This window comes from Mixophyes fleayi, chromosome 4 (genome assembly GCF_038048845.1).
Source record: "Mixophyes fleayi isolate aMixFle1 chromosome 4, aMixFle1.hap1, whole genome shotgun sequence".
NCBI lineage: Eukaryota > Metazoa > Chordata > Amphibia > Anura > Limnodynastidae > Mixophyes > Mixophyes fleayi.
Window position 1 is genome coordinate 326,983,533 of NC_134405.1, and position 26,931 is coordinate 327,010,463.

A 26,931-nucleotide genomic window follows, 5' to 3' on the forward strand; every position below is an offset into this window, starting at 1 on the left:
TGTGCCACCTGTGGGCAGAGGCGTCAAGAGGGAGAGGAGCGGGCACAAAGAATCAGGACCTGGGGGTACTGCCTGTGAAGTGGGAGGAACCAACAACCTGGAGTGACCATGCCCATTTCTGTGGCTATGGAAGAGGCCCCAAGAAGAAACTGTACTGGAGTCCGAAATTCCTCTTGTTACCTGTCGACTAAAGTGGGGGGAAGATATAATGCCTGCAGTTGTATGTCAAGTGTGAACGTCAGCCTGAGAGAGGGGGAACGGAACGCAGCAATGGTGAGAGGAGTTGGAGATATGTCTGTTAGTTGCTGTGAGATATCGAGAACTGCAGACAAGCCAGGTTCTCAGCCTTACTTGGGAATTGAGTGTCATGAGCGTGGATGTTGGCTAGGAGAGACATCCAGAAGCTAGGTATGTCCACCAGAGGGTACCAAGTGTGCCACCTGTTCTTCTACTCATCTACAGCACCCTCAGGATGAGAGGACCGAGCTACTAGCTGGGTGGCTGATCCAGAGGAGTTAGAGAGGTAAGTGCCAGGGAACAGCACCTATACCACCTAAACTGTGAGCAGGGGCGACATGGATAATTATCTGTAATCTATTTCTGAATTATGTGCCCCACTTGAATAAGGGGAGAGACATGGTAAAGGATGTTTTAACACGTAAGTGTAAAATAAACCACAGGGTCTTTTTAAAATAAACCCTCTACCGACCCATCTAACTATATAAATACACCATGTTAGCTGTCAGGAATATGAGCTGTTTCATTTCTGTATCTGTACGTTATTACTTTTCATATTGGATAAGCAAGAGACACTGTAGAAATACTGACTGATGGATGGACACGTCTTCAGTACTATTAAATATACTAACCCCAGTTCTCCTTTAAACACATTTACCTTCAGAGAGTTGTTAATGATTCTACCCTGAATAGTTGCACTCTGTGAATTATAATGTGTTCAGCATGTATGCAGCTTGGGAACCATAATATCATCACTTGCTGTCTATATATGTACTTATCTCTGGGAATTCATAAATGTCTCACATTCTTGTATCCACACTATCACCTCCCGCATCAGGTCATTGAACAATCCTGAGATCTCCACCCGGCAGCAGTACGTTCCTTCATCTTTCTCAGTCACCTCAGAGATGGTCAGGGACAAGTTTCCCTTTGATATGTTCCCCAGTAAGTGGTATCTGTCAGATGTCCTCCAGGTCACTCTGCTGCCATCTGTCTGTAGGATCACATCATTACATCCTGATAATGTACAGCTGCCTCTCCCCCAGCACACAGGGTGTGTGTATATGTGCACAGTGTATGTACAGGGTAGGGTCAATGTATCATTCACCGATCCCGTCACAGTTTCAGCTGATACTGCCAGAGCTGTGGAGAAAAGTAGAGATTGGGACTGATTATAACTACACAATGACCTCATACAATATACACAGCACCCTCATACAATATACACAGCGCCCTCATACAATATACACAGCGCCCTCATACAATATACACAACGCCCTCATACAATATACACAACGCCCTCATACAATATACACAGCGCCCTCATACAATATACACAGCGCCCTCATACAATATACACAGCGCCCTCATACAATATACACAGCGCCCTCATACAATATACACAGCGCCCTCATACAATATACACAGCGCCCTCATACAATATACACAGCGCCCTCATACAATATACACAACGCCCTCATACAATATACTCAACGCCCTCATACAATATACACAGCGCCCTCATACAATATACACAGCGCCCTCATACAATATACACATCTCCCTCATACAATATACACAGCGCCCTCATACAATATACACAGCGCTCTCATACAGTATACACAGCGCCCTCCTACAATATACACAGCGCCCTCCTACAATATACACAGCGCCCTCCTACAATATGCACAGCGCCCTCCTACAATATACACAGCGCCCTCCTACAATATACACAGCGCCCTCCTACAATATGCACAGCGCCCTCCTACAATATGCACAGCGCCCTCCTACAATATGCACAGCGCCCTCATACAATATGCACAGCGCCCTCATACAATATACACAGCGTCCTCATACAATATACACAGCGTCCTCATACAATATACACAGCGTCCTCATACAATATACACAGCGCCCTCATACAGTGTACAGCACTATAAAAATGAATTGAAAAATATACTAAAATAGTACAAATAATAGAGGAAATATCAGAAATCTTACAGTCCACTAACAAAAAAATATTTGTGAAGCACTTTACTTTAACGTTAGTCCCACTTATTAGTCAATATTTTTATCTAAAACATTTCCTTTAGCAATAATCCACTCTAATAAAGTTATAATACAAAAGGCATATCCTAGAATATAATTGCATAAGGCATCATGCAGGTTGACTATTGAGCTTCAGATGTCAGTAGATAAGACCATAAGATTTCACAGCTGTGCCATAAATAGGAATAATGGAAAGTACAGGAGAGGTAATTTATGACATGCAAAACGTTTTCCACGCAATGCAAAACAAGGGCATGGGTGCAATATGGCAGCATTTGTGGAGGAGCAAAAGTTTGCACAGACAGAGGGGAGGAGTTGGGCACTCCATGAAAAGTACGGAGTGGGCGCACTGGTGCCCTTAGGGGCCAATTTTTCAATCATGGCGATAAAAAAATCACTCATTGTCGCATATTATTTGGGCTTTCAGTTCCGCTAATAAAAAAGTAAAAATGAAGAGTTTAAAAAAAGAAAAATACGCTATTCAAAGCATTTTTGCAACAATTTTCATTTGTTACTGTCATCCGCCAATACTTGTCAATTTAGCAACAGCTGAGAGTTGGTAGACGACATGTTTTGTCCATTACTTTGAATGGGATTTCCCCCATTACGCAGTTCTAGGTGCACTCAGAGCCATGTAATAAAAACACACAGAATTGCCCATGTAACATTCCTTATGTCGATACACAAAATAGAAGTTGCTCATTCAATATATAAGTAACAGGTGCTAGAAAGGGGAGGGGATTTCTAGATAAGAAACATATCGGAAAATATGTTAGTCTATATAAATTCAGCAAATTGATTACACATACATTTTAAATTAATATTGCAATCTATAAGCAGCAGAGAGCCGATACTATGTCAAAGTTGGCAAGATACCAATTGTATTAGTGAAGCTCATGCACAGTTAGAAATACCGGAAATTAAGTTAATTATTTATATGGCTTAGAAAATATAAGGAACTATCGAGATTAGGAAATAATTTTTCCCAAATCAAAAGTATCCTCATTGAGCCCCAGAATAGGATAAGTAACAGCCACAACATAAATAGTGAAACTCTGTTATTTCACCCTCTTACACCTATATTTTATTATCCTCCAAAGATTCACAAGTTACTTCACCATCCATGGGTCCTTTACTTTGTCTTTTTATGTTGATCATTGTCTCCCTCAGGGGCAGACCTAGACTTTTTTTTTCTTGCGTGGGTGGTGATTTTGCATAGTCACGCCCCTCATTCAGTCTGATTTGTTGGCCCCGCCCCCTTCCTTTCCGACGATCGGAACTCTCTGCAGCAATTTTACAGTATGAAGATTGCTGCTAGGGGTGATCAACCCCCTCTGGTCCGCCAGTGGTCTCCCTTAGGTTTGCGTTCGTAACATACTTCTCTTTAATGAGGAAATCTCGGGGAGACACCATGACTTTCTTCTGGATTTGATTCTATTTATTTGAACACACATTTTATTTTTATTCCTACTTTCTACACACAAACACTGGGAATGGCCATGGGCACCAGGTTTGCCCCTAGTTTTGCAAACCTCTACATGAGGAGGTTTGAGGGCCACTATATTTAGGGTGGTCCATACGGGATGAACCTGGTGCTTTATGGCCATTATATAATTGACCTCTTTATTATTTGTAAAGAGGATTCCACATCAGCTTCTGCTCTTGTTAACTATTTAAATTCTAACAGTGATAATCTGACATATGCCCACACTTATTATCATAAAACAGTTAACTTCCTAGATGTCACCCTCTTGGTAAGGGAAAAAAAACTTTTTGCAATGAACTACAATAAGCCTGTGAACTCGAGCACATATTTACATTTTGAAAGTGGTAATTTCAGACCCTGGGTGGAAAGTATTCCAATAGGGCAAATGAGCAGACTAAGACATACCTGCCCCCTAAAGTAGTATTTTAATGACCAGACAGAAATAATGAGTAGGAATTTTGTTCAAATAGGGTATACGGAAATATTGATTCAAACAGCAAAAGAGCATGCACTAAAATGGGATAGGCAAGATTTACTTAATATGGAAAAATGAGGGAAGCAGATATATAATAATAATAATAATAATAAAAACTATTGAAAGAATTAAATATGACCAATAAAACTGATAAGGATTTATATTATTTATACCAAAATATACTACGAGATCTCACCACATCAAAAACATTGTACACAATAATTATTTTGAAACAAGATTGAATTTTGAGTAAAGTGATTGAGAATAGGCATTGCGCGGTGTTGAGGAAGGACAGAAATTTGAATTTTTTTTTTAGCTCAGAGTATGTGGAATACACCAGAAATGTACCGGCCAGACTCTTGCTGTTTGCTTTTCTATGTAACAAACAAATTTGTCTAGTTTGTGAATTTATTGACAATAAAGTGTCCAACATTACCTCCTAGGTAATTAACTCTGAATTCCCTATTGGTGAATTTAATTACTGCGAGACAACATATGTGATATATGTACTACGATGCCTCTATAGGTTACAATATGTAGATAGATCAATCCGCTCTCTTAAAGTCAGGTTTTATGGACACAGGCGTAATATTTTAAACGGCCTGTAGACAAACAGTGGGTCCTGACATTTTTCTTCCGCCCATAATTGTAAGCCAAGGGATTTATTGATGACAGGAGTAAAAAACTATTAATTCCCACGTTGAGTGGAGGGGACAGTTGCAGGAACCTCTGTAGGGAAGAAATTGCATGGATTTTAAAACTTCATACACATCACCCCGATGCTCTCAATGACACGTTAGAATTCAGAGAGTGGTATTAGTGACTTTTGACTTTGATGTTGTATCCTTCAGTATTGTACATTAATGACTCCACATAATCAATGATCCTGATCATAGACTTTATGTCTTATTAGACTGTGACGTTTCTACACAGAATTAAAGTACCAGGTGAGGGATAAAATCTAAATGATAGAACGTAGTATATGGAAAGATTAATTATTTTATAGATTTTTCTATATCTATTTTTATATATTTGTTTATGTGTTTTTGGTATTGATGAGCTATGATTTCTAGATATTTTTATACCTTACAATGACTAAGAGACTATATAGAATTATACTCTTTGGAGGAGATTCAAGTGCCGGCGATCTGGTGCGTGGCCATCACCGCAATGTCCTCTGCGCACATTGATAGCCATTATGGTAGGAATCTCTGCTCATTTCTCTGCGCACCTCTATGGGGTGTGAGAAAAATGAGCGGAGATTCCTATAAAATCTCCGCCTTGAGGTGTTTCCGTGGATGTTCCAGAGACAACTCGCTCTGAATTGAATCACCCCCCTTTTGTTTGATAACCGTCTACAAATGCAAGAAAATCTTTGGATTTAGTCCACGCAGAGAATATTTCTCCAAAATAGAATCAAATGGAGGTTGTATTATATAATATTTATATATTTTGATATATATTTAATATATATATTTTATCATTATTATGATTATTATTATCACCTTATTATTTTTAAGTATTACTTATTATTATTATTATTATTATATTGTTATATGTTTTAGAGATCTCTTGTATAATATTTTCTCCACCTAGATATATCTATCTGTATATATACACATTATATATATATATATATATATTATATATATACACACACATATATATATATATATATATATATATATATATATATATATATATATATATATATATATATACACATATCTTTATATGTATATTTATATCTATCTATCTATCTAATGCTGGTATCATTGATTTATAACGCTGTACCCTGATAGAGAGATGATTATTCTTACAAATTAGATTCAAAATGGAATGGGTTAATACACAGGTGAATGCCAATATGATAATTGATGATTTTTATAATCGGCCTTTACCCCCATATAAGTCCCTATCAGAATAAATCTACATATATTCTGTGTGCCCATTGCATGTTGGGGACATCCTTCTCCTAAATACACTAAGGGCTAGATTTACGAAACTGCGGGTTTGAAAAAGTAGAGATGTTGCCTATAGCAACCAATCAGATTCTAGTTATCATTTATTTAGTGTTACAAAACAGATTGATACATACATATGGCGCTGCCTATACGCCCACTGTGTCCTGGATCGGACATATACAAAGGTTCTCTCCAAGCAGATCTCTGCAACATAAAATCATATAACACAGAGACAATAATGGTAAAGTATGTTCAACACATCCGTTGTTAAAATACACACATTCCCATAGAATTCCCGTGCTTGGATAACGGTGTTATGCACCCGTGTCTTTACTGTTTACGTGAACCCCAAAGGGTATGTGCTTACTAGAATGTGGATGATATCACGCCCAAAACAGATCAGGTAATGTAGCTTCAATTCCAGCAATCACATGGGTTCATCGAGCTCAAAGAAATATAAAAAACATTCTAGCGCATTATCATTTATTAAAACAGAGCCAAAAGACATGAGGACTCGTACCATAGAACAAAGTACATCAGCGCATGGTAAGTATAGATCTCAGTATTCTCACCACAGCCTCTCCGTCTGTTCACTTGTAGCGTTCTCAGTCCCGGTTCCAAGTAAATATAAAACCAGTAAGTTAGAACCAACGCGTTTCGACTCGTAGAAAAAGTCTTTATCAAGGTTTTATATTTACTTGGAACCGGGACTGAGAACGCTACAAGTGAACAGACGGAGAGGCTGTGGTGAGAATACTGAGATCTATACTTACCATGCGCTGATGTACTTTGTTCTATGGTACGAGTCCTCATGTCTTTTGGCTCTGTTTTAATAAATGATAATGCGCTAGAATGTTTTTTATATTTCTTTGAGCTCGAAGGAACCCATGTGATTGCTGGAATTGAAGCTACATTACCTGATCTGTTTTGGGCGTGATATCATCCACATTCTAGTAAGCACATACCCTTTGGGGTTCACGTAAAGAGTAAAGACACGGGTGCATAACACAGTTATCCAAGCACGGGAATTCTATGGGAAAGTGTGTATTTTAACAACGGATGTGTTGAACATACTTTACCATTATTGTCTCTGTGTTATATGATTTTATGTTGCAGAGATCTGCTTGGAGAGCACCTGTGTATATGTCCGATCCAGGACACAGTGGGCGTATAGGCAGCAGCATATGTATGTATCAATCTGTTTTGTAACATATCGATTTATTGAAGCATTAGTGGGTCTTCTCTGATACACACTAGGCTGCACACCTATTTGAGGCGCTACGTCAGCGGTTTACACTTGTCCTGATTATTTATTTAGTACATTCTACAAAATGACAGCTAGAATCTGATTGGTTGCTATAGGCAACATCTCCACTTTTTCAAACCCGCAGTTTAGTAAGTATACCCCTAGGAGTTCTGTTACAAAGAGAGTGTTGGAAAAGTATCTCAGCGTTGAACTAACATAGTTTCACTTCTTTCTGGTCTGGCTGTTACTAATTTCATTCTGAGACTTAATGAGGATACATTTGATTTGGTACGGTTACATCCTAATCTCAAGATTTTCTAATATTTTAGAAGTCATACAAGAAAAATGATTAATATTATTTCCGGATTTTGTGTATGAGCTTTACTAACACAATTGGTTCCTTGCAAACTTCGGCATAGTATCGGCTCTCTGATGCTTATAGATTGCAATACTAATTTATTGGTTTTATAAAATGTATGTGTAATCTATTTGCTGAATTAATATAGATTTGCAAATTTTGTATTAATAAAAAGGGTTTATATGATAACCGGTTCTCTACAGTCATGGCCAAAAGTTTTGAGGATGACACAAATATTATCTTTCACAAAGTCTGCTGCCTCAGTTTTTATGATGTTATTTTACATATACTCCAGAATGTCATGAAGAGTGATCAGAAGATTTGCAATTAATTTCAAAGTATCTCTTTGCCATGATAATTAACTTTATCCAAAAACAACATTTCCACTGCATTTCAGCCCTGCCACAAAATGACCAGCTGACATCAGGTCAGTGTTTCTCTCGGTAACACAGGTGAGTTTTGACGAGGACAAGGCTGGATATCACTCTGTCATGCTGATTGTTTAGAATAACAGACTGGAAGTTTTAAAAGGATTGTGGTGCTTGAAATCATTGTTCTTCCTCTGTTAACTATGGTTAGCTGCAAGGAAACACGTGCAGTCATCATTGCTTTGCACAAACAGGGCTTCACACAAGGATATTGCTGCTAGTAAGATTGCACCTAAATCAACCATTTATCGGATCATTAAGAACTTCAAGGAGAGAAGTTCAATAGTTGTGAAGAAGTCTTCAGGGTGCCCAAGCATGTCCAACAAGCACCAGGACCGTCTCCTAAAGTTGATTCAGATGCAGCATCGGGGCACCACCAGTGCAGAGCTTGCTCAGGAATGGCAGCAGGCAGGTGTGAGTGCATCTGCACGCACAGTGAGGCAAAGACTTTTGGAGGATGGCCTGGTGTCAAGAAGGGCAGCAAAGAAGCCACTTCTCTCCAAGAAAAACATCAGGGACAGACTGATATTCTGTAAAAGGTACAGGGATTGGACTGCTGAGGACTGGGGTAAAGACATTTTCTCTGATGAATCCCCTTTCAGATTGTTTGGGGCATCTGGAAAAAACACTTGTCTGTAGAAGGAAAGGTGAGCGCTATAATCAGTCCTGTGTCGTGCCAACAGTAAAGCGTCCTGAGACCATTCATGTGTGGGGTTGCTTCTCAGCCAAGGGAGTGGGGTCACTCACAATTTTGCCTAAGAACACAGCCATGAATAAAGAATGGTACCAAAACATCCTCCAAGAGCAACTTCTCCCAACCAGGGTCCGGCGGCTATACCCCAGATCCAATGGCATTGCTTTTTAATGTCATATCTATCTATCTATCTATCTATCTATCTATCTATCTATCTATCTATTATCTATTATCTATTATCTATCTCTCTATTTATCTAATATCTATCTATCTATCTATTTAGCTAGCTATCTATCTATCTATCTATCTATCGTATAGAAGATAAAGAGAAGGATCAACCTGAGAGCTATCATCGGCCTTGGACGTCATTATGTGATGTTAACTAGAGCTGTTCCAGTAATCTCTATAGTAGTGACATGCTGAAAAAGCAAACAAGTAAATTAAAATGTTCCGTAGCATACATGCTGCTAAAAGGACAGTTTACTTACCTATCTTTCTCAGAAATATGGCAGCACTCAATGAGCAACAAAAAGAATAAAACAGGGACGTATGGGCAACAAAGGAACGTTAAGGTGATATAAATCAATAGAACTGCAAAATAAAAATAAAATTTAATTTAATTAGACACTCACCATTGAGATGAAGGAGATACAGACAAATTGTTGTAGAGATCCTTTTCGTGTCCCGCAGGCTCCCAGTTGTCATCTTGCTGTGTATTATCTTACAGTTCACACGGTAACATATATAATTACTTATAAAATTAGGTCACGTTTCTCTGTGTCTACGAGGCAGCCGGCAGTGGTGATGTCCTCTGCTCAGCAGACATTACATAACACAACATGGTGGGGAAATGTTCATTCTTGGTCTCATAAGAGTTGACCACTGTTTCTCAACTACATCTTTCTATGATACAAGTTTCACTTTGACTGTTCAGCTATTTGGTTTTTGGTCACCTTGTTGCATCCTGTTAATGTGACAACTGTCTTCCTCCAGACATATAGGTAGAGCTGACATTACCAGACATCTACAGACATATTGTCATGTTGTTTTCTCTAATAATTATAGTTCTCCAAATTGATCTCCAACTCACCCCCAAATTGTGTCTACTCGCCGCCCCCCCCCCCCCGGAACTACCAAACACTAAATTAGATGAGGTCAGAGCTTTTCTTTATGATTGGATATTAATATAGTATAAGACTTTTCATGCACGGACTGATTATACAATTATTTCTGTATTTATGGGGACAGTGGATGGTACACATGTAGACCTGGTCCTGTTGGGTAGGAATGCTTCCATTTATTTGCCTAGAAAGCATTTCCACCCAAACAGTGTCCAGGCTATATGTGATGCGTCTCTCCAGGTTTCTAGATGGCCGGAGAGCTCCCGTGACTCCTTTACCTTGTGGAAATAAGGCAAGTGGCACAGATTACAACAGAGGCATTGGTCATTGAATATCTAACCATGACGTTCTTAATGCCACCACTCAATCATATTTTATTGTGCCCAGTCTAACTGTATTAGATTTTGACTGGTACAAGGAGCCATTTGGCTGATAACACACACTGCAATGTCAGACCAAGTCTGCATTATGTAAATAATTAATTCAACATGAAACACAGCTCCACATAGTTCCCAGAAATCAATCACTCAATCCCTCTCTCTCTTTCTCTTATTCAAGTTCAAATTCAGCCCATACAATCCTGGCATAAAAATGAATTTTCCTTTCTTTCTGGGAAATGTGGAAAGAAGTGAACAAGCAACATTAGTCTTTTTCTGAGGTAAAATAATGGTGCTATTTGTTGGGATTTTTGAAGACTTAATTTAAAACAGGTTACATTGCAAGCTTGTTAATGTTAGAATTTCTATATTTATTAAAGGTGTTGGTCTTGGTAGTAGAAGTGTACTATGTATGCAGAGCACAGTATAATAAATGACAAGAAAAAGAAAAAAAACTAAAAGGCTACATAAATAAAAAGCCTCTACTTACCGTTTTTTCGCCTCAGTCACAGATCTCCTAATTTGAGCCACGGCATTGACCTGCACCGTAATGTTCTCCCAGTTCCGTTGTTTAGCTGGGGCGGATAGATGCCGGTTTGCATTATGCAGTATATCCATCAGCAGTTCAACTAGTACTTCCAAATGGGCAAAGTTAGGCCGCCTACACTTCGTGGTGGAGGAGGACTGGCTTTGGCCAGCCATCTCCTCTTCAGAAGGCATGTTATCAATTAATTATAGAACTCCAACAGAAATCCAAAACTCAACAGAACAGTAGCTTGGATGACAATGTGGCAAGGGATAGGCCTTGCCTCTCCAGCTTAATATAGTGTCTGCAGAGGCATTCTCTCCTGCTATTGGTTGTTTGTGAACATCTAGGCATTGTAATGCTCCTAATCGCCTGGTTACAGCTCACTATTGTGATCGAAAGACAGGTGCTCCACTAAGGGCGGCTGAGAGGATATCAGTCATTTTTGATATGGTATAAAAGGGATCCCCGACTGACGTACCTATGCCCACACTTAGCCTGAGAGCCAATCAGTGAGGAGAATGTTGAAAAGTCTCATTCACTTGCAAACATGAGGGCGAGAACAGAGTTGAGCTCCATGCCCAGACAAGTACCCTGGACCAATCCTTGGGTCCTTATCCTTATTACATTAGCAACAAGGAAAAGATCATAGCCTACAGGAAAGCGTAGCCACTCCATCGTCCAACTATAGTGACAGTGGCGTGACATACATAGTCGGCAACCGCAGCTCCTTGCCGAGCTAAGGAGGGAGATTAGAAGGTGTATGTTCACAATTTCTAATAAATACTTATGATTACAGTTATATCATTTAGTTAAAGTCAAAGCAATTGTCATGGCAATAGGGTTTCAGGGATCCATCTCGGGACCCTTGGGACTAGCTTTGGCATGGGTGAAGTGGCAACTAGGAGGCTGGATGAAGGTCTTGCTCATAGAGGGAGGATGTGCTCTACCAGAGGACAGGAGGAGGAAAACTGGACTGGACTCCAAACTGGAATAAGCGACTGGAATTTGGACTTGGTGGACTGGAACCTGGACGCAGGAACAGAGGGAATGGACCCATGGCCAGAGACTCAGTACCCCCAAGGGTCTAGAAACTCAGAAGATTACTGTTCCAAAACTGGGACTGGGAAGGATCAGAACACAGGCAGCGGATTATCATGGGTAACTACCTCCTGAACTGGATAAGCCTGGAACTGGCCACGGGCAACTCGGAACTCAGAGCCTGCGTCAAGCCTGGACCTGGAAGCCCGTACCCAGAGACAGAGATGGCTCCAGAACTTGGAAGACTCAGAGCAGTAACCTACTATCCCAAATAGCCAGTAGGTGAGTCAGAAGAATAGGCTGAAGAGACCTGGATCCACACGAGGGGTTAAAAGCTGGATTAAGCACAGCAGCAGATGTTAACACTGAAGTAGCACAAGTAGCTGAATGCACACTGAAAGGTTAATGGCTAAAGTCTATACAGCAGCAGGCAGAATGAAGCTGAATCCAGACGAAGGGTTAACGGCTGAAGTCTGTACAGCAGCAGTCAGAATGAAGCTGAATCCACACGAAGGGTTAATTGCTGAAGTCTGTACAGCAGCAGGCAGAATGAATCTGAATCCACACAAAGGGTTAATGGATGAGTCTGTACAGTAGCAGGCAGAATGAAGGCGCAAACAAACAGCAACAGTGGTAAGCTGGAACTAGGAAAATGTTGCACTGGCAATTAGCTGAGTGTAGGAGGAGACTTTTATAGTTTGCAGAGGGAACTAATTGGTGCATGAAGTCAGGTGCTCAAAATAGGCAGGATGTAGCAAAAAGTCTCATCCAAGATGACAGCCTCCAGTGCAGCAGACAGAAGTCACGCTTTGTCTCAGGATTTAGAATGCTGCATTTTGACAAGTGGGAGATGCACAGTGATATGATACCGCAGAGTGGCATCAATGGGACTAAGACCACGATTCATGACAGCAATGCTTGGTCTTGTAATAACCTTCGTTGGACAAAGTACAAGGCCTACTATGTAATAGTGATGTTTCAGAATCAGTATGTAATTAATATAAACCTTCAAGGTCAAAGCAATATTCAACTGGCATAGAGATTTGTTTTTGGCCAATGATGGAGTAATTGTGGATTTAGCTAATTTCTACAGACATTTTATTTAAAATTGAACCAATTACCCAAGTAAACAAGAAAGGGACTGTCACGACTTGCACTCTGCAGCTGCTGTCTGCAGTGACTTTATTGGACTCATTAGGTATTCTACTTGAAGTACCACTGCCCACCAAAGGGGCCACTGTGCTACTTGGATCATTTTCCTTGATTACTGAGAGTTGTGTCACCTGCATGAGGCCTATATACACCTGCCTGCTTCATACGGTCTGGGCCAGATCATCAGGTCACTCCTGTAAGCATTTCCATGTGCTTTGTTCCTCTCCAGTCTGCATTTCCATGTGCTCAGCTCCAGTCTGCATTACCAAGTTGTCAGCTGTTATCTGCTATCTGGACTCCTGCAAATTACTTCATTGTATTCTCTACTGCTGTTACCTGCTACTGGACTCCTACATCTTCAACCATTATAACTGGTACTTATAGTTCCACGCTGCCTGTTGAAATCTACTATTGCAGTTACCTGTTTCTCATCTGCACATTGAACTGTGCCAGTGATTTACATTTTTTACAGGATTGCCCTCTCCGTAGACTCCGACCATCTTCAACCTCTATCTCCAGCTCTGAGTTACAAGCTTCTGTCTCCATTCCAGACACGTTATCTGCTCCCATGAGAACATGGGTTCCCCAGTTCAACCCAGAGGGGGCACTGCCCTTAGAGTTTGCTCCAGAGGGGGCGCTGCCCTTAAAGTCTACTCCAGAGGGGGCGCTGCCCTTAAAGTCTGCTCCAGAGGGGGCGCTGCCCTTACAGTCCGCTCCAGAGGGGGCGCTGCCCTTACAGTCCGCTCCAGAGGGGGCGCTGCCCTTACAGTCCGCTCCAGAGGGGGCGCTGCCCTTACAGTCCGCTCCAGAGGGGGTCCTGTCCCTCCAGCCCACTTCAAAGTTGCCTGTCCATGCGGTTCAGCCCGAGTTGCCTGTCCATGCGGTTCAGCCCAAGTTGCCTGTCCATGCGGTTCAGCACGAGTTGCCTGTACATGCGGGTCAGCCCGAGTTGCCTGTCCATGTGGTTCAGCCCGAGTTGCCACTCTATGCGGTTCAGCCCGAGTTGCCACTCTATGCGGTTCAGCCCGAGTTACCACCTCGTGCTGTCTGCTCTAAGGCTTCTCACAGCGCTGTCTACCCTGAGGCTTCTCACAGCGCTGTCTACCCTGAGGCTTCTCACAGCTCTGTCTACCCTGAGGCTTCTCACAGTGCTGTCTACCCTGAGGCTTCTCACAGCGCTGTCTACCCTGAGGCTTCTCACAGCGCTGCCCCCTCCAAGGTTTCTCACAGTGTTGTCTGCCCCGAGGCTTCTCTCAGTGCTGTCCCTGCCAAGCCTGCCGCCCAGTCCAGACCTGCTGCCAAGTCTGAGCTACCACCTACCTTCAATGGGGATATTCAGCAATTTCATGCTCTCATTAAGTTTTGTATATCCTATTTTCCCTTTGTATTTGACCTCTTTGATACTCAACGAAAGCAGGTGTTTTACATGTTGGCCAACTTTACAGGGGAAGCTCTGGAATGGGTAGAGCCTTTAATTGAAACCCAAGATCCCATCCTGTCTGATTTACAACTTTTTACTGAGGCCGTGATCAAAGAATTTACACCAGCACTTGCCAATCCCACTCCCAGTGCTTCATCTATGCGCTGCCCTTACAGTCTGCTCCAGAGGGGGCGCTGCCCTTACAGTCCACTCCAAAGGGGGCGCTGCCCTTACAGTCCGCTCCAGAGGGGGCGCTGCCCTTACAGTCCGCTCCAAAGGGGGTCCTGTCCTTCCAGCCCACTCCAGAGTTGCCTGTCCATGCGGTTCAGCCCGAGTTGCCTGTCCATGCGGTTCAGCCCAAGTTGCCCGTCCATGCGGTTCAGCCCGAGTTGCCTGTCCATGCGGTTCAGCCCGAGTTGCCACTCTATGCAGTTCAGCCCGAGTTGCCACTCTATGCGGTTCAGCCCGAGTTACCACCTGGTGCTGTCTGCTCTGAGGCTTCTCACAGCGCTGTCTACCCTGAGGTTTCTTACAGCGCTGTCTACCCTGAGGCTTCTCACAGCGCTGTCTACCCTGAGGCTTCTCACAGCGCTGTCTACCCTGAGGCTTCTCACAGCGCTGTCTACCCTGAGGCTTCTCACAGCGCTGTCTACCCTGAGGCTTCTCACAGCGCTGTCTACCCTGAGACTTCTCACAGCTATGTCTACCCTGAGGCTTCTCACAGCGCTGTCTACCCTGAGGCTTCTCACAGCGCTGTCTACCCTGAGGCTTCTCACAGCGCTGCCCCCTCCAAGGTTTCTCACAGTGTTGTCTGCCCCGAGGCTTCCCTCAGTGCTGTCCCTGCCAAGCCTGCCGCCCAGTCCAGGCCTGCTGCCAAGTCGGAGCTACCACCTACCTTCAATGGGGATATTCAGCAATTTCATGCTCTCATTAAGTTTTGTATATCCTATTTTCCCTTTGTATTTGACCTCCTTGATACTCAACGAAAGCAGGTGTTTTACATGTTGGCCAACTTTACAGGGGAAGCTCTGGAATGGGTAGAGCCTTTAATTGAAACCCAAGATCCCATCCTGTCTGATTTACAACTTTTTACTGAGGCCGTGATCAAAGAATTTACACCAGCACTTGCCAATCCCACTCCCAGTGCTTCATCTATGCCACATGTTCTATCTCCGGCTACTCCAACCTTGAGATTATCATTTTCTTCGCTCCATTTCCAGCAACCTTCTAAAAACCACAAAAAGAAAGTGAAGAAGAAGAAGAAGAAAGATTCTCCTGGATCTCAACTCCCCTGTGGTGTGGTTTCTATACCCTTCCCGTCCTTACATGAAGCCTTCTCAACTACATGCCCAATTCTGGATTATGACTCTGACCTTTCCGACCATTCCTAGTATTTGGGCGTCTGGAATCCGCCCTTTAAGGAGGGGGTACTGTCATGACTTGCACTCTGCAGCTGCTGTCTGCAGTGACTTTATTGGACTCATTAGGTATTCTACTTGTAGTACCACTGCCCACCAAAGGGACCACTGTGCTACTTGGATCATTTTTCTTGATTACTGAGAGTTGTGTCACCTGCATAAGGCCTATATACACCTGCCTGCTTCATACGGTCTGGGCCAGATCATCAGGTCACTCCTGTGAGCATTTCCATGTGCTTTGTTCCTCTCCAGTCTGCATTACCAAGTTGTCAGCTCCAGTCTGCATTACCAAGTTGTCAGCTCCAGTCTGCATTACCAAGTTGTCAGCTCCAGTCTGCATTACCAAGTTGTCAGCTCCAGTCTGCATTACCAAGTTGTCAGCTCCAGTCTGCATTACCAAGTTGTCAGCTCCAGTCTGCATTACCAAGTTGTCAGCTCCAGTCTGCATTACCAAGTTGTCAGCTACTGTCTGCATTACCAAGTTGTCAGCTGTTATCTGCTATCTGGACTCCTGCATGTTTCTCCATTGAATTCACTACTGTTGTTACCTGCTACTGGACTCCTTCATCTTCAACCATTATACCTGGTACTTGTAGTTCCACGCTGCCTGTTGAAATCTACTATTGCAGTTACCTGTTTCTCATCTGCACATTGAACTGTCTCGTGAGTTACCTTGTCATCTGTGTTTGTTAATAAACTCATTATAACCACTTATCCCCTCTCCGTGGTCATACCTGGGAAATCCTGACAGGGACATCTTTCTTCTGGTCTCCAGATTCATCCTAACCCAGAACTTATTTGTATAATTAAAGTAGATTCATCCAAATCTGCCAGTAGGGACAATTGTGTCATGGAGAATGGGAAAAAATATTTATTGTTACTTTTCCTGGTATAAGATCTCTCCAGAAAGAAAATATGATCATGTGGGGAGCAAGGAGCTCCTAGCATCATAAATGTCTTCAAAGAATGGAGACATCTCTTAGAATGCACAATTCAGCAAATAGTGTTTCTGACAGATCATCAGACTTTTATTTTTTCAGACCTGGTTTCAGATCAGATTTTAGTTATGATTTGACTATGTTTTAATGAACTTTGGCTTCAACAAAATGGCCACCATCATTGTTTTCACTTATGTTGTCACTTTAGTGTAAGGTTCTTACTTCTATTTTGGCTCTAGTGTTTCTGCGAGTTTAGGAAAAAAGAAATGTGACCTGTTAAATATGAACTTGTTCATATTGTTTTGCAATAATTTAATAAATCTCCTATTTCAAGTTTTGCTAATTGAAATCCAGTGACAGCTGTATCCCACTTGAAAAGGACAAAGAAAAAAGATACTCGCTATAAGAGGCACACCTCATCTATGTAAAGTAGATGATCTCTATCAAAAGTTTTGAAAAGGAATGAAGGCTTAGTTCTCAGTGTTGATATAATAATAAATAGACATATGAAAAATATATTTTATTAGTAACAACAATGCACAAAGAAGTGGTCGACTCAGGAGTATACTATCACCTCCAAAATTTCAATAATTATAGCTTAATGCCATTGGATGGGATTTAATGGTACAAAACATAAACCCCGTTCGAATAGTGTTGCTCTTATATATGTGCTTGGCACTTTGATAAAATGTTGCAGTATTGTTGCTAATGCAACAGTAGCTCTAAAGTATTAATTATATCGGTGGTAATCATGTCACCGATATTGACAAATCCGACACGTTTTATTCCTACAAAAAAAATTAAAAATTAATGTGACAAAAACGACTAGAAAATAAAGAGACTTACCTGAAAACCGAATGTCCACATCTCTGATCGAAGCGCCCTGCTGAGAGGCAGTGATTCCGAACACACAGGACTCCGGCACTTCACTTTGACATCAGCGCGACTTAGATGAAGGTTCCTTTAAAGCGGCAATGTGTGATCCTTAATGAATCAGGCCCTTAACGTGCGTATGCTGCAATGTGACTATATCACTGATCCTTTAAGAAGTGAATTATATATGGGGTATACCTCGTTACCGGTGGTAGTCAGTTTAACGGTACTGACTACCCTGACATGAGGAGTCCAATTGGATACTACAGCGACCTGCAAAAAAAACTACAAAAAAATACTTACCAGGATGCAGATGAGAGATTACGTTATTTAATAGAGTCGGCAAAAGAGCGAGTAGTGCCATCAACTCATCTGCATCCTGGTTAGTAGTTTTTTTGGCAGGTCGCTGTAGTATCCAATCGGACTCCTCATGTTGTTTTCTTCGGTATCGGCGTAGTCACCCCTCAATACACTTAATGCATATAACGGTGCAGCTAGAAAAGATTTATTCTGTTAGGATGGTATGCAGGTGAAGAGCTCTGTAGGTCACACTGCTGCTAATGAAACGACTTTGCTAACAGAGGATCGTATTGCCGTTTGCAGGTTATTATTAATCTCATAAATAGTGATAACAGATAATCTCCAAAACGTCATTTAAGTATTCATTATATAAATTACACAAAAATTGGTATAGATCAAGATTATTTCTCACTTGACAATAAAGCTCATCGAGAATTAGTATATGGTAATTAGCAGAGAGTTCTCATGTGCATAAGTGATTGGGACCACGATTGTAATAAGACCAAGTAAATGGACTCGCATGAAGTGATAAATTCTGATTTCAACTTATGGTAGATTGAAGTTTATTATTATGTTTTAAATAATATCAAAATGTCTAGACCAGCTTGAATAGATTAGCTCACACTGATGGTAATCTTAGGACAATTTTGCAAAATGTTCTGCTATCCATGAACTTAAGGAATATATCGTTAGTTCTACGGCTAGGGTAAGATCATACACTAATGTAATATTCAAGTCAGTTGAATCCTAAAATAAATTGTCCTGAGCTCTATACTTCCACTTCTTCTCTAAAACCTAACGTACGTTTCGCTAAACGCTTCATTTTAGAGGCCTCTAAGATATGAGTGGACGATAGCTTGCGCCTCTATTAGTTTCACCATTAGAACCAGGCCCAACGCTCCCATTAGGCAAGGTTAGGCACTTGCCTAGGGCGCCGGGCTCTGGAGGGCGCCACAGAATACTAAATGACTTTAAAACTGTGCGGCGACCGCTGACCATACCTGTCACGGCCGCCGCACAGCATTCAGATGCACGGGGGAGGGGGGAAGAGGCTATTTTGTCACCACCGCCGCCTCTCTGCTCCGTCTCCTCCCCTCCACTTACTAGTGTCAGGGAGTGGAGGGGAGGAGACGGAGTAGAGAGGCGGCGGTGGTGAGACAAGGTAAGGAGAGACGGGGTGAGGGGGGAGGAGGGGGGAGGAGGGAGGAGGGCGGCGATTTTTGCGGGGGGGGGGGGGGGGGGGGGGCGCCGATTTTTTAAAAATGCCTAGGGCGCCATGGATCCTAGCACCGGCCCTGATTGGAACACTACTACCACTAGCTTTGTGATTGGGCAGAGAGGTTCAAGTATTGAAATTATTAGTTGCGATTTGTAGTCCAAATATAGCAGAATTAATATTATAAAGTGGCAAGGAGAGAGACAGCAAATGCCGATGCGCGTTTCACTGTGGATTGCTCTATCAAGGCAGGGGCGCATCAGCGTTTGCTGCTATATTTGGACTACAATTCGCAACTAATAATTACAATACTTGAACCAATAATAATTGCAATACTAATAATTACAATACTTGAACCAATCCCAAAGATAGTGTATGTTAGGCAGTTTAGCAAATCATCCCATCACTTATGTTCAAAAGGGAACCGTGATAGACGGTATTAATCCATTTATTATTTAAGGACAGGAATACAATGTTCAAAATAAGAGATTATGCTATCATAGAAGCCTAGAAGACTTGACTATAATATTAAGCAGAAAGGAACTTTACTGTTAGCTGCAACTTCAGCATGAAATAAAACATACTGTTAAACAAATGAGAATTGAGTCCAATTAGGAATACAATATATTCTTTATTGCAATGGAGATGAAGACAGCAATTTTAAATCACTAATCACTCACAAATTCATTTAGCTGGTTTTAAAATGTTTTATTCTAGTTTAGATAATTAATAAAAGTTACATTTTAATAAATTAATGTGTACGAATATTGCTATTTACTATCTATTTGTGTGTAGAACTACATAGTGCACCAATAAGGGTATATAGAATGTCAGATCCAATGTGAATGATTAAATATTTCTGTAAAGTGTTGCGTGATATGTAGGGGTTGTATAGAGAACCGTTAATAAATAAAAAATAAAGGTATACATTGACACGTTACTGTGTAAACTGGAAAACGTTTATTATCATTCAGCTCACGCATTATACATTCAACTGTGTGAAAACAAGAAGGCGGGTAACAAAAGTACAAACATAAACAGTATATTTTCTTTATGAATTCTTTTCCGTCATCCATCCAGCGTGACAGCTGCAGGCCACCGTAGTTTTTCCTCCCCAATACACAGAGCTACAATTCTGGTCTCACCCGTGCGTCCTGATCACTGCAGTGCACAGTAGAAGAGGATTTTATCTGACAACAGCTGCAGAAATGGGGGTGAGAAAACTGTACACAGAATGAGTGGAATGGTATAGGATTATAAATGCAGTACTTTTCTGGGACACAACTGGGGGAAGGGGCCACACAGATGACTTGAGTCATTTGAGGAGAGCAAAGCATAAAAAGGAGTAACTTTGTAAAATGTGAGGATAGATTTATAGTTGGGATAGGGCATGTCCTAGATCAACTTTAAATTTCAGTGTAAAAATAAAGCTATCAAGTATTTGTGTGCTAGATGAAAAAACAGCCAGTATTTAACTTACGGTATGTGCAAAATAATAAACTAATTTGCACCCCTTGCACTGTAACATGGTTTTATCCAGAAAACCTAAGTAAGAAAATTTACTCAATTTCTTGTCTAAGTTCCTTAATGAATCAGGCCCTATAGCTTCTACATTATAGTAATGTGATGTAAAATGGTAACTCCCTAAGGCAGTGGTTCCCAAACTTTTGCAGTTCGCGGCACGCTTAGAGTCTCCATAATTTTTTCAAGGCATCCCTCCAAAATAATTACTGAGCAGTCCTGTTTTAGAAGTAGTAGGGTCAAAAAATGTAATAAGTATTTAGGTCAGGACATAAATACTTATTTAGTTGTTTGCAAAAATACCCCCTCCGGACACTCTGCCCCCTCTGCATCTAGACACTCTGCCCCCTCTGCATCCAGACACACTGCCCCCTCTGTATCCAGACACTCTGCCCTCTCTGTATCCAGACACTCTGCCCCCTCTGTATCCAGACACTCTGCCCTCTCTGCATCCTGACACTCTGCCCACTCTCAGGCTGCCCCTTCTGCCCTCTCTCACGCAGCCCCCTCTCATGCTGTCCCCCTCCTCTGCCCTCTGTCATGCTGTCCCTTCCTCTGCCCTCTGTCAAGATCCCTCTCACTCTGCCCCCTCTGCCGCGCCAGCCAGAGAAGAAACAAACAAAACAAAAACGTACCAATCCACGCGGCGCCGGGACCCAGCATCCTCCTCTCTCACGCAGCTTGTCACTGAATGTTGATATTCAGTGACAAGCTACATGAGAGAGGAGGATACTGGGTCCCGGGCCGCGTGGATTGGTAAGTTTTGTTTTGTTTGTTTCTTCTCTGGCTTGCCCGTGGCAGCCCTGTGACAGCGCCGTGGCACCCCTGGGAGCCGCGGCGCACACTTTGGGAACCGCTGCCCTAAGGGGTAGATTTATTAAACCTATTAAAAAGGAACAGTGGAGGCATTGGCCATAGAAACTAATGAAACTTTATCATTTATCTAGTACATTCTAGAAAATGATAGCTAGAATCTGATTGGTTGCTATGGGTAACACCTCCAGTTTTCCTTTTTTGGAAGGTTTAATAAATCTACCCCTAATGGTGCAAAGTGCTAATATCACGATGCTATAGGTGTCCCTTTAAGGCTTACTCCATCTGCATGTGCGCTTAAGTACTTTAATAGTTTGAATTTTACACTGACTTGAGTGTGATGATAACTGGCCACCTGTGTATACTGACATGACACATATGACAGCAGGCAGGTATATAAAATGACCAATATTTTCATGCTTTAGAACTGAATAACTTACATCTGTATAGAATCATTACCAAGAAAAAGAACAGGATCAGCGTTACATAACCGGCAATTCTGTAAACCTGGTAATCCGATAAAGGGGAGTTTTTAGTCTTCCATAAAAAAAAAAAGTAGAGAAAGGAAATGATAATGAGTTTATTACATTATGCAGTGTTTAGATGTATTTAAAACTCCTGTCTATACAGTTACATAGTTTAAGTACAGTTTATGGGGAAACAGGTTGTTGCTACAAGTCAAAGGTGACACCGATAATCATCAAAGAATCTGGTGATTGACCTGACTGATATTTGGTGGCATATTCCATAGTGCCTGGAATGTACAGGCCACCAACATATAGGGAACACTTGAGTAAATAAGGGAGGTAGAGATAATGGAATAAGGTGCATCAATGCAGCTCTGGTTCCTGAATTAAACAATCAATTTACCAACATACTCCGGGTCTTGCATAAAAATGCTTGACAGTCCAGTTGGCTGCTATGCAAGATTAGAGGAAGAGCTGGAAGTGACAGAGGAGGAACCACAGTGATAATCAGTGCTCAGCTCACTGATGCTTTACCAGGAACAGTGGGCAAAGTAATGTTGTCATGGAGGTCTGGACAAGAGACACCATTAATAATAGATTATGGATCAGTCAGTGATTTCTACTGTCATTTACATTACATCAACTAATGGAATTTCTCCTGTAAGAATGGTGCCACGTACCTCCATGACATTCACAGTTCTACAGCTCATGACGGCCAAGTATTCTAAATTGTGTATTAATCTTATTTTACCCCCTATGTACCTTTTGCTTATATTTTTGAGATTTTTATGTTTTGGCTTTTTATCTGGTCTCACTATGCTGGTCTACCCAAAAGGGGAGTACCTGGTAAGTCTAAAAAGACCTAAGAGTTATATCTAAGAATTATAGTACTTTTCGCGCTTTGGTACATAATGGTTAAAGCAAGGACTGATGGTAATGAAACTTGTTACCTGTGAGGTGAAGGAAGTTTTATTCAATGGAAGCAAGTTAAGAATGTTGGAAATATTGTGCCCTGAAAACAGAAAAAAAAATATTTTTATTTGAGTTGCCTATTCTCCTGGAATGACCGGGAGACTCTCAAATTAGGTGGAGACCACCTAGGCTCCCATAGAGCTAGGTAATTCTCCCGGAGAGCACTCACCTACCACAAGGTGATGATGCAAATTGCGCCAGCAGGCCCAGCGCACCTCGGTGAATACCAAGTGGCGGGAGCGTGATCGTGCAGAGTGGAGACTGCTGGCAGTAACTAGATAAAGGGCTTCAACTGGGCTCCTTAACGGGGGCTCTATGGTACAGGATCATCATAGCTGACAGGGATACAAGTTACAGGACTGGTCCAAATAACTCAAAGGTAAGAAGCAGCTATTGTAATGCTGAGGTCTTGGGTGGCCACAATAACAGTGAGCCATTGTTAAAGTCACATGTTCTATTGTGTAAGGACCAATCAGAATTCAGGGTACAAGATCTCGGAAAGGTTGGAGGTTCTAGATAAATAGTGTATATAATTATCAATGGTTTCCCTTTAAATTAATTAAAACATATTTAATATTACTTACCTGTATGAAATGTTTCGTGTCTCATAGTAGTAAATTCCATTTTAACATCTCTATGGTAAATGGGCCGTCGGACCTCTGCTACTGCTGGACCTGGAAATAAAAAATAAAATATACTAGATATGTATGTATGAAATAGACATGCTAATGTGGCATCTGTATTACAGACAGCTAATCACGCCATTCACATTGTTTATCCATTAATTTGTTTGCAGGGAGCGGCCTTAATGATATCTCTCAGTGTGTTGTGTATAAAGCTGACAAAATTACTAACTGCAAAATTGTGAAAATTTAGACCACTCTTCCAACCTACCCAGAGCACGATCATGTTATCCCCACCCCAAATCATTAGGCCATGCTTCCTTTCCCTTTAGCCAAAGCCGGTGACTAGAGTGGAATGGGTGCTTTCATAGGTACCGTACGGTACCATCCATGGGCTCGTGTTCAATTGAACCCATATTGTGTTGTTGGAGCATAATAAGCTTTTTTTACATCTAAGCATGTACATAAAACACTAGTTTCGAAGTTAGCGGTTTGTGTATTTGTGCAGAAGTATAAAAGCTTATTATACTTCAACAACGCAATTTGCATTCAGCTTGCTATGAGTTTCCCCCCAGTGAGCACGGACTAAGTGTAGAAATGTCTCCTGGGTTTCTGGAGGAGTCACCCAGTGACCAGCAAAGTCAATTGATCATAAATGAACTTGTAGCTCAGGTTTCTGTATGTGACCATGTCTCCCGGGTGCTGTGATATTAAATGGCTAAGCTGAGAGCATGTAATCACACTTTGTAATGTTGCTGAATAAATGTTTTGTGCGTCTCACTTTCAAAAGAGACAAGGGTGCGACCATAGTTACCAACCTTACAATGTTGGAATCCGGGAGGCTGCAGGGGAGGTGGACGTCATGGGGGGCGGGCCTCCAAAATCCGCGTCATTTTTCACCAGGAATCGCGGCGTTTGTGACCTAATTCTGCCCACTTCACTAGGAAGTGGGCAGATCCGGGATTTTGCCACACTCCCCCGGGAGTCCGGGAGACTCTCGCAAAATGCGGGAGTCTCCCGGACATTCCGGGAGAGTTGGCAAGTATGGGTGCGACTCAGAGACGTGTTAAATGACATGTCCACTTTTATTTTCACATATTTAAATGTAAACAAAGATATGTTTTTTTAATAAACCCCCTACATATCAAAATACAATATACCTATTGTCAGGTTATATGGGAAGTGACATTCCTGTATGTTATAAGATCAATTTTCATACTGGATAAATAAGAAACATTATAGAAATACTGACTCACATGTTTCATCCTATACCAGAGATGTCTCCACTTTTTAATATACCGGGTATCATTATCGGACTCCGGTTCTAATTTAAAGGGCTTCCTAGGATCGTACATGATCAGTCCCTGAATAGCTGCACTCTGTGAGTTAAGTGTCCAGAAATCCATAATATCATCACTTGCTCTCTATATATGTACTTAGCTCTAGAGATTTCTAATTGTCTCACGTTCTTGTATCCACACTTTCACCTCCCGCTTCAGGTCATTGAACCATCCTGGGATCTCCACCCGGCAGCAGTACGTTCCTTCATCTTCCTCGGTCACCCCAGTGATGGCCAGGGACACGTCCCCCTGTGGTATGTTCCCCAGTAACTGGTATCTGTCAGATGTCCTCCAGGTCACTCTGCTGCCATCTGTCTGTAGGATCACATCATTACATCCTGATAATGTACAGCTGCCTCTCCCCCAGCACACAGGGTGTGTGTATATGTGCACAGTGTATGTACAGGATAGGGTCAATGCAGCATTCTCTGATCCTGTCACAGTTTCAGCTGATACTGACAGAGCTGTGGAGAAAAGTAGAGATTGGGACTGAATATCACTGCACAGCACCCTCATACAATATACACAGTACCCTCATACAATATACACAGCACCCTCATACAATATACACAGCACCCTCATACAATATACACAGCACCCTCATACACTATACACAGCACCCTCATACACTATACACAGCGCCCTCATACAATATACACAGCGCCCTCATACAATATACACAGCGCCCTCATACACTATACACAGCACCCTCATACACTATACACAGCGCCCTCATACAATATACACAGCGCCCTCATACAATATACACAGCGCCCTCATACAATATACACAGCACCCTCATACAATATACACAGCACCCTCATACAATACTGCCTAGCTATCTCTAAAGATCAAAGGTGCAGATATTGTAGTTTATATGGCAAATATCTTATTCTACCACTGCCTAGCTATCTCTAAAGATCAATTATTATTATTATCGTTTATTTGTAAGGCGCCACATGGTTTCCGCAGCGCCGTACACAGAACAAACAGTAGACCATACAGGGCAAAACAGTACAGAACATTAAACATAAAATACCAATACTTCGTAAACTCCGGGCAGGCAAATACAGTAGAGACGGAGTGGAAGAACAGGTATGGAGACAGGAGGAAAGAGGGCCCTGCTCATACGAGCTTACATCCTAAGGGAGGGTGGACAGAATCAGGCACAGAAGGGAGCCAGTGAGGCAAAGGGGAGAACCGAAGAGATGAGAGGTTAAGTGGATGGTTGGTAGGCCTTAAGAAGCAGGTGAGTTTTAAGTGCCCGTTTGAAGGAGCACAGGTTGGGTAAGAGACGGATGGAGCGAGGGAGGTTGTTCCAGTGAAGGGGGGCAGCGCGGGAGAAGTCTTGGAATTGTGCAGATATTGTAGTTTATGTGGTAAATATCTCATTCTACCACTGCCTAGCTATCTCTAAAGATCAATTGTGCAGATATTGTAGTTTATATGGTAAATATCTCATTCTACCACTGCCTAGCTATCTCTAAAGATCAATTGTGCAGACATTGTAGTTATATGGTATGGTTACCCTCTATTTGTTTGTCTAAGAATTTTATTACTTTGTTTGTAGTGTGTGATTAGTGGGGGTTAACTCATGAAAGTGGTCACATGGCTATTTGAACCTATTTAAACAGCAGTATTAGGCTGTTAGCTAGTGAGAATTCTTCTAAGTGAAATTCTTACAACTGTATTAACTAGTATAGTTAGAGGAGAACAAGAGGAGAACAGGAGGGGAACATTCTACCTGCAAACACTGCTAGATGAGGATAACATTCAACAATCAGCCCTGAGCTCTGATATCTTCCACCACCTGGATTGTTAACTGCCTGGACTCTCCCTGCTGAACTGTTTCTCACACTTATTCAGGCCTGCTGCA

General features: G+C 41.8%; 1 protein-coding gene across 1 annotated transcript in view; it reads right to left on the reverse strand.

The window, feature by feature from the left end:
- Positions 1–25,772, reverse strand: part of LOC142150842 (uncharacterized) — a 36,855-nt gene extending 11,083 nt beyond the window's left edge. The window contains exons 1-7 of the mRNA XM_075206018.1: positions 25,181–25,772; positions 23,677–23,766; positions 23,071–23,132; positions 22,094–22,190; positions 20,261–20,313; positions 9,570–9,696; positions 1,042–1,380 (exon numbers count right to left, since the gene is read on the reverse strand). Of these exons, the coding sequence (XP_075062119.1) occupies positions 1,042–1,380; positions 9,570–9,696; positions 20,261–20,313; positions 22,094–22,190; positions 23,071–23,132; positions 23,677–23,766; positions 25,181–25,571 (1,159 nt within the window). The 5' untranslated portion in view covers positions 25,572–25,772. The remainder of the gene's footprint in view (positions 1–1,041; positions 1,381–9,569; positions 9,697–20,260; positions 20,314–22,093; positions 22,191–23,070; positions 23,133–23,676; positions 23,767–25,180) is intronic.
- Positions 25,773–26,931: the final 1,159 nt, after the last annotated feature.